At 33.5% G+C, this 8836-nt stretch overlaps 1 protein-coding gene across 2 annotated transcripts; it reads left to right on the top strand.

The window, feature by feature from the left end:
- The first annotated feature begins 881 nt into the window (after positions 1 to 881).
- Positions 882 to 5095, top strand: LOC133851934 (cullin-1-like). 2 transcript variants are annotated; one of them, XM_062288564.1, is made up of 9 exons: positions 882 to 976; positions 1257 to 1441; positions 2059 to 2158; positions 2652 to 2726; positions 2965 to 3012; positions 3098 to 3298; positions 3436 to 3513; positions 4096 to 4182; positions 4631 to 5095. In XM_062288564.1, the coding sequence occupies exons 2-9, from the start codon at positions 1311 to 1313 to the stop codon at positions 4712 to 4714; spliced, it is 804 nt and encodes a 267-aa protein (XP_062144548.1). In that variant the 5' UTR covers positions 882 to 976; positions 1257 to 1310; the 3' UTR covers positions 4715 to 5095. The 2 variants fall into 2 exon arrangements, with proteins under 2 accessions (XP_062144548.1, XP_062144547.1); XM_062288563.1 differs by having other exon boundaries at positions 2652 to 2837; positions 4631 to 5083.
- Positions 5096 to 8836: the final 3741 nt, after the last annotated feature.

Genomic DNA, 8836 nt, shown 5'->3' with positions numbered 1-8836 from the left:
CACATCATCTTAGTACCCATCCCTTAGTAAAAGATTTAGTACCTCTAGCATTTGTAAAAAGAAAAAGGGTTAAACACATTTTTGATACCTGTAGTTTCAAGTCTTTATTTTTTGCTCTATGTGCTTCAATTCGTATCACATATGGTACCTAGGCTATGGGAAAAGACGGAGTTGGTACCTTCGTCCAAATTTCCATAAAAAAAACCTAACGATTGTCCATATGTCTACTCTCAGGTGTTGACATGTGTCTTATGCATTAGAAAAATTAAAAAACTAAAATAAAAAGGTTTAAAAATTAATAAAAAATTTAAAAATGGAAAATAATAAAACTAAAAAAAAAATTGAAAGCATTAAAAAATTGAAAAAGAGAGAAAAAAATAGGAGAGAGAAGAGCCACCTTATGACCGGTTTGGGGGTGGCCGAACCAACCCAACGGCCAAACCCCCTCACTATTTTTCTTTATTTATTTTATTTTTTTGTTTTTTCCCTTGGGGGTGGCCGAATTAACAACCCCAAGAGTCATGAGGATGGTTTAGCCACTCCTAAGAGCCAAATTCCCTTACTTTTATTTAACAAAAAATAAAAATGAACGGAACCTAGATAAAAGTAAGCAAGTGAATTTTTTCATTGACGACATGTACCGCCTATTATACTTTTTGAAACCGATACCACTTTTTTATTCCGACCTTAATCACATGTAACAATTAGATATTTACCACTTAAAAAAAAAAACTCAACACCTCAATCACATACTCACACGCGTAAAAAATAATATAAATTGGTAAAACATCACTCACAAGCGAAAAGCGCACAATCTCAAGGAATAAGAAATTAAAAACAAAAAAACACATTCTCTAGGATAGAGAACGTTGCCGTTTCACTGACCACCCGCTGGAAGCCAGCAAAATAAAACAAAGTAGTAAACGGGTTCCACTCTGACACTCCCAACTCTGTTACTTTGCTTCATGCATTCAAGGTAAAACCTAAAATCCCTCCTCTCAATTTTTTTTGTTAGCTTTTTTATTTTTAAATTTTCCCCCAATTCCATTGTCTTTCATTATTCTTGTCACCATCAATATGATTTTGCTTTCCTTGTTTTTGATTTTTTTTGGCAACAATTGAACCATTTTTTTTTTTTTTTTTCCGTTCAACAAAGTGGGTGTTATTCTACTGGTTTCTTTGTTGTTGTTGTTGTTGTTGTTGTGCATGGTTGAGGTACCGTAATATTGATGTTTGGGTTGTTGTGGATGAAATAGGTTGATATTTGTACTGGGTATACAGTGGAATTTGAGATTGTGAGGGGTCAAAAGATGAGGCGGGTTATAATGCTGGATGAGGGTTTGAGGATTCTTGAAGAAGGGATTGTGAAAGCAAAGAACATTCTGATTGGACACCCGCCCAAGTCATTGTTCTCCGGTGAAGATTATATGAAGTTCTACAAGTATCCTTTATACATTTTATTGGTTTCTCTTCCTCTTTCTTTTTTCTTTTTCTTTTTTTTCTTAGTAATTTGTTATGTTCACGTACTCTTTTCAAGATTCCTTTCAAAAATTGCAATGGGTTGTCTTGGTTTGTATTTAATCTTTTCTTACGCACTTGTGCTTGCGCTGGTAGTTGCGTATATACACTTTTGTACATCTTAATAATCGTATTCTGTGAATATGTTAAGGGTTCTCTTGGTTTTCTTTCTAATTTATTATAGTCCCGTGCACACATTAACTTACTATATTCATGAAGTTCTATAACTATAAGGATCCTTTTCTTAAATTGTGATGTAAGTGTTCATTTGTAATTAAAATTACTATTAAGTGTGGAACCGTTAACGTAAAGAACTACCATAATTTGTTAGGATGACATGTAGATTTGTGAGAATACTTGCTAAAAAAAAATAAAACGCATGTAGATTTTTTAAACAGGAAGGTTTCTGTTTAGCTCTCGATAGGGGATGTTCCATGAATTAAAATATTTTGAAAGCTCTATTGCAGTTTGTCACTGAATACTTCTCCTGTATTGGCAGTGCTTTGAAAATGTATTGGATATCCTTCACTTGGTTGATAGCTGTGTTTATACAATGTGTTCTCAGAGACCACCTTATGAATATTCAGAGGAGCTTTATGAAAGATACAAAACCGCTTTGGAAGAGAGCATTGTTTCAATTGTGAGATTCTAAACATTTGAATGACGTGCAGCAGTTAACATGTTCACAATCAAAACCATATTTATGGTTGTCGAATTTCTACCGAATATACATATGCACTTTGTATTTTAGGTTGTCTTGGATGAATCCATTTTGTAAATTAAACTCGATAGAACTATTGTTTGGTTAGTGAAGCATTGTTTTGCCTCCCTGTTTTTGTGAAGGACGTGGTAGCTTAGTGAAAAGTAAGGACTAGGCGATGCCTTTGAAATCCAAGCTATTGCTGGCCTGAGCTCTTGCAACGGACCCTTTGCAAACAGGCGACTATTTCTGCCTTAAGTTTAGGCTGAGGTAGCTGTGTATTGACCAGCCTCCCAATTTGCTCCCTGAGGTTATATCGACTAGGCAATCCCATGTCACCTTGGGTACAATGCTGTTGTACAGCATATAGCATCAACAAGTTTTATTGCTCTCTTATTCTTTGTTAATCTCCCTCTTTTACTTGTACTCTTAGGTGCTGCCATCACTAAATGACAAACATGATGCCTATTTGCTCGTAGACCTTCTGCAAATGTGGGCAAATTACAAGGTGATGACAAAGTGTTTGTTGGGATTTTTTCAATACCTTGATTATCACTTTGTTAGTAGAAGACACGTTCCATCACTCAATGATCTTGCCCTTCTTTGCTTCCACAATCTGGTAAGCGTGCTCCCTTTCATGAATGAAATAGTTCCTGCTGTAGTGTAGTTTTCTTGCATCTTTTTTCTTTTCACCTTGCCTTTTAAGGTTAAGGCTAAGCTAAGTTTTACTTTCATTTTGAATTCAGGTCTGCACTAAGTTGTATGGTAAGTTTAGAGATGCTGCAATTTCCATGGTATGTTGAGATGCTATATTAATCTTATGAATTAGTCTCTCTTTCTACAATGTGGGCTTAATACAGCTGTAACTCGTGTGTTCAGATCAATCAGGAGCGGAATGGGCAACAGTTTCAACAGGATTTGTTAAAGAATGTCTTGGATTTTTTTGTGGAAATTGGAGAGGGAAAGATAGATTACTATCAAACTTTTGAGCAGGTCATGCTTGAAGATGCAGCTAGTTATTACTCTCGCTTAGCTTCAGAGATGCTTTGCTACAAATCATATACAGATTACATACAAAAGGTTGTTGTTGTTGGTTTTTTTTTTTTTTTTTTTTTTTTTTTTTTTTTTTTTTTTTCTCTCTCTCTCTTAAGGGTAACAGCTTGAAAAATTCCTCTATTCAATACAAATTATTGGCTTACTTTTTGTCAATGATTCAGGTTGCGTGGTTCTTGATTCAAGAGAGAGAAAGAGCTGGTCGTTACTTACAACAAGCCTCCCTAGAGAAGTTACTGGAGGTATTTCTATTTGTTTTAGTAATGTTTTACCATCATTAAGTAGTCACGAAGCGTTGTGCTTCCTGATATTGACTTGAAGGGACGATATATGAAGGTGAAGAGCTCAATCAAGTGAATAAAAACTTAAAACAACTCTATGCATAGATCCTTAATTTGTTATGAAAGTTGGTTAATTCTCTATCATGTAAGGTGAAAGGCATTCTAACCAGGTTGACTTTTACTGTGCTTTCATATATGGCCTTAACAGTTATAACTTGAACTAGCCGTTGTAGTCCCACAAAAAGATTACAGAACTAACACATTGGATGAATTATTTCCTCCTAGAAGCATCTATTGGCTTTACAGTTTGGATTTATTCATATCACAAGTAAATTTATACTTATCTTCCCAGCCAAATTCTTTTTACTGGTTTTGCTAATTCCATGTTTTAAGCTTTTCAGCTTTGTGCCTAGGTAAGTGGAAAGGACAAATTTATATAAACTAATACTGAGATCTGAAATCTGGTCCTTGTTACATAAAGAATGGTCTTTCTACTGAATAAATTGGTCCGTTGATATTCTGCTTTTCTTGTATCTCTTCCAGATTGTGAAATGGAAATTGATGGGTGAAACTGCACAGTTATTGATAGAAAAGCAAAAGGCTGAGAGCCATGACACAGAAACTTATCAGGTATGCTTTTTTTTTTTTTACTACCTGCAGAAAATTCAAATTTGAGATTGGTATCCAACAAAGTAATTTCCCACTATGTGATAAGTTTCATCATATGGTTTCTCTATGTAATAAAGCTTCAATTTGTTACTAACTCTTTTTTTCCTAGCACACGTATAACCACGTTAATGTTTGCTGCTTTGTCTTTTTTCATTCTTTTCTTTTCATTTCTTCCTTGTTTCCCCTTTTTAACAGATATCTGTATTCATCCAGTCATTTATCAAATCGCATTCTTTCAGAGAAATAAGAACTAGACTTTTTTTTCTTTTTTTATATCAATTTTTGACAGTTCCATCATTTGATGCATGTCTTAGTGTTGTATTTACTTCTAGAGAGGAAGTTTACTTGGCTGTCTTTTATTTTATATATTTGTTCCCTTGAATGTTGTGCTGATTTATGGATACTGTAGGATCTACTGTCAAAATATGCTGGCATGAGCATTGGAGAGGGAAGTTCTGTGTCACTGTCAAAGCAATGGTCCATTCTAAAGTGAGAGCTTTTCTTTTAGTAATTAGGACAGGTTGATGGAACAGTTGACACAAAATACACTCATTTTTGCGAGCAAATTTATGAAGAAAATAGTTTGCAATGGAATTGATAGGTCTTAAGATGCCATACTCAAATGAAAAGGTCCATGTGTGTTATTGTGTATATCTCAATACATATGTGCCTTACAGAATTGAGCATTTTTGTTGAGATCCAGTAATTTTTGGTTCATTAATTTACTTGTAAACTGCCAGTAAATTAATATGCATGTAAATTCTCGTCGGTGAAATATGCAAGTTCAATTTAGCTCCAGCGGATGCAGTGGTGGTAGATCACTATTGAAAAATTGTTATTCAGGTATAAAATTTGTTAGAATATTAATTAAATGATATTCGGGTATAAAAGTTGTTATTCCTTGTCATGCCTTGTTGAAGTAACCTAACGAAGCTACTTATCAAAAAAAAAGTAACCTAACGAAGCCTGAGAGAAAAAGATGTCCTTTTAGGCGGAAAATTGGGAGGCACTGATTTTGCAAATATGTGAGTGAACCATTCTCTTGTTTCTTAACTAAGGAAAACATGATCATCTAAGCCAGTATGTTCGTCCCCATCATACCATCTGATCTTTGCTCCTCAATTGTGTACCCACTGAGTTCTTCAATCATCAATTACATGCCCATGTAAATCCTTGGTCAAGTCCGATACATGTTTTTTTTTAAAAAAAGAAAGAAAGAAGGATTGATGCACTCGATGGCTACTTTACTAGGTTCTAGATTACACATCATTGATCTGACTACTGCAGAAGCTACGGTAGTGTTAAAGGGCGCAATTTTTGCCAGGAATTGGGACATCAGATGGTGGAACTCGAAGGCGAAGCTATTTGTGCAGGCTTTGACAAAGAAGGGAAGAATTGGTGCATATATGGGCAATTGACTTAAGATACCAGAGTTATATTGAATAATTTGCAATTATGGACTGTAAAGCGAATGGAGTAGCTCACAGGTTAGCCAAATAAGCGTTTTCCCTTATAAACAAACAAGTCCATATGGAAAAATCTCCTGTTTTTGACATCGTAACTGTTGAGTGCAGTAATCTTGTGATTGAATTAAAAAAAAAAGAAAGGAAAAAGAAAAAAGAAAAAAAAAGAAGGAAACTGGAGAGACTTTGAAATGGATGTTGACAGTTGTACAAATTCATGCTATAAAATAACAAGAAGTTGTGCTGTGTACGGAAACTTGATCCTGTATGTAATTCAAGGGTTCGGTGGACAGCCATGATGAGTGCTTGTTTTAAGATAAAGAAATCAAAAGAGGAGACATCATATCTGCAGAATGGAAGGATGTTAACAGAGGAGCTTATCACCTTTTGCAATGGTAAATCCAATCCTATCCATATGCTCCCTGCCAAAGAGCTCAGGATAGCAACAAATTAATAATTATGATCCAAGACCAACTTATTCTGTATGATGTTGGCTATGAATTATACGAGGGTTCTCTAAAAAATCGCTCCGTTTGCATTAAAAAGTATCGTGTGATTGCGATTAGAAGCGTTATCAAAGACATTGTTATTGGATCACAAAAAAGTATTATGTCAATGTTACTCTCCGCACCAATTTCACACCGATTAATATGACGTGTTTTAATCTCATTTTTATGTCAACCATTTAAAAAAACAAAAATAAAAGCCACTTAAAATACGTCACGTCAACCAGTATAAAATGGGTGTGAAGAGCAACAACACTCTTCAAGAAATAGTCAATGGCAAGCCATTTAAATCACTGTAGTCATTCTCTGCTTCTGTTTTATATACATTGATTTTAGAGGTACAAAAAAGCCACCAACGCCGAGTATGGCGGCCTTATTATGATTAATTGATCATGGAGTTAAAACCCTTCAGTTTGATTCCAGTACTATATGGTTGAGATGGTGCCTAGTGATCTTCACCGGTTAGGAAATGAAGAAATGAGCTTGTACATCTGCCTAATTAATTCAAACAAAACCTCTAAAAATAAATGTGATGACAATATCATTTGACACTCTAGCGAAAGCTTAATTTAAGACGGTAGGACTTAATAATTAACCATGAATAATGGTATTTATTAGACTGTTATACGATTGTCATATAACTGAGATAACGTGACAATGAAAACTAATCGTTGGATCAGTAAAGACTTGTAAAATATTAATAATAAAAGGCGATTTTTACTTCCACGTTATTCTAAACTGTATATATGGTACTCGTATGTATACCTATATAAGGTGTCACAGAAATTCAGAATAATTTCTTTTAACCTAAATGATCAAGTTTAGCAAACTGATCACTGTCAAATGATTTTAAAGATGAAGAAAATAAATTAAAGGCATAACTAAATGCCATGACCACACTTTCAAAGATTGTTGTAATTAGACAAGTTAATTACTGGTTAATAATATTCCTCAGTTTCTTCGTCAACTGCATTTTCTTGATGTTTGTTTCCAAGTTCTCATATTATTGTATACGTACGTACGTAGGGTTTTGGGAGTTCCGTAAAGGGAGCAGTGATCCTCTGCCCCTTGGCTTTATCTACCTCATTATTCCCTTCATTCAAAGGTAGCCACGTAGCACTCTTTGCACCTTATGTGGGTCCCGGCCGGTTAAGAATGCATGTTTGGATAATCATTTATTTATTTTTATTTTTTAAAAACATATTTTGTTCGATTTTTTAAATTTAAATTCTACTCAAACTTTATCGAACTCAAAAAAAGTCAACACAATTAATAAATAAATTAAATTAAAAACTAAAAATAACCCAGGACCCACCCCTGGGTGTCTGAGGGTGGTGGTCAGACCACTTGGCCACTCCCATATGATTCAGGGATGGCTCATACTCCCTCAAGTAGTTTCAAGGATGGTTCGAAAACGACGAAAGCCCCTTGCTCTCCCCTCCTTTTTTTTTTTTCCAATTTTTATCTTTAATAATTTAAATAACATTTTTTTAATATTTACTTTTTTTCAAATATATTCAATTTAAATCATATTCTCAAACATCTTTTTTTAATTTTGTTTTAATATTCTCTATATTATTCAAACATAATTTTAAATTTCTCAATGTGCGATTCTATATGTAAATAAAGGTACATAAATAATTTTGTTTTATAAAATGACGTTATTCACGCTTTTTTTTTTTTTTTTTTTTTTTTTTTTTTTTTTCTTCTGAGCATCCACAATTTGGATTTATTAATATTATTATCATTCTGTCAAATGATTTTTTCAAGTTAGGCCAATCGGTTTCTTTACGTCTCAAAACAAACCTTTTTTTGTTTCTTTCTCTCTCTCTCTCTCATAACGAAAACAGAATAAATGAATGAACAAAAACAAGTAACTAAGAAAACACCTTCTCTCTTTTTCAAAAGCATAAACACAAAAAAATGATTAATCCACTTTTGCACTAAAATAGGGTAGGATAAGCGAGCGCAAATGAGAGCTCCCCTTATTCGGACATGTGATTGGATAATTCAAATCCCACTTGCTTGAGCAACCCGAACAGAATAGGATATCTTCTGCACTCACATACGACGTTTTATACAAGTAATACTATTCAGTACCCCTTATTCTCCTCTTACCTCTTCAAAATTTGTGACGTGTTTCTCCATAACATTTAATGTATGAAGATTAATTTTTTGAATGTGAAAACTATGTCACATAAGCATTAACAAAAAAGATAGAGAAGTGATGAATAGGATTACTCGTCTTGTAGTGCAATAGAGTAAAGATATTGTACAGAACATCTATCATCAAATTTCCTCGAATCAATTCCAACTTCAAGCACGATAGAATATAATTCTATTCATTACGTAACAGAAGAACATTACATACACTTTTATTATTAATGTAAAATATATAAATTACTTTTTCTAAAATTTATTGGTGATTCTCACTCATACAAATACATACTTAGGAAGAATATGTGCCATCTTTCTTTGTAATAAAGAATATTTATTTTATTTGATTTTATTTTTATTTTTTTATTTTTTTTTATCTAGAATGTGTTTGATGTCCACATCATATTTAAGATTATTTTCGATATGATGTCATGACGTAACAACACATTGACAAGTGACAACATGTCACGTATACTATTAAATAAAATG

The sequence above is a fragment of the Alnus glutinosa genome, chromosome 12 (genome assembly GCF_958979055.1).
Source record: "Alnus glutinosa chromosome 12, dhAlnGlut1.1, whole genome shotgun sequence".
Lineage (NCBI taxonomy): Eukaryota > Viridiplantae > Streptophyta > Magnoliopsida > Fagales > Betulaceae > Alnus > Alnus glutinosa.
Note: the sequence above shows the minus strand (reverse complement) of the source record. Positions and strands in the feature narration are given on the sequence as shown.

What these genes read in the sequence shown, in the direction of transcription:
- LOC133851934 (XM_062288563.1), top strand. Translation starts at nt 1,311, where the DNA reads ATGAGGCGGGTTATAATGCTGGATGAGGGTTTGAGGATTCTTGAAGAA. An exon ending in AAGAGAGCATTGTTTCAATT is followed by an intron (nt 2,159 to 2,651) that starts GTGAGATTCTAA and finishes TTGTACTCTTAG; the next exon opens with GTGCTGCCATCACTAAATGA. An exon ending in TTCTTTGCTTCCACAATCTG is followed by an intron (nt 2,838 to 2,964) that starts GTAAGCGTGCTC and finishes TTTTGAATTCAG; the next exon opens with GTCTGCACTAAGTTGTATGG.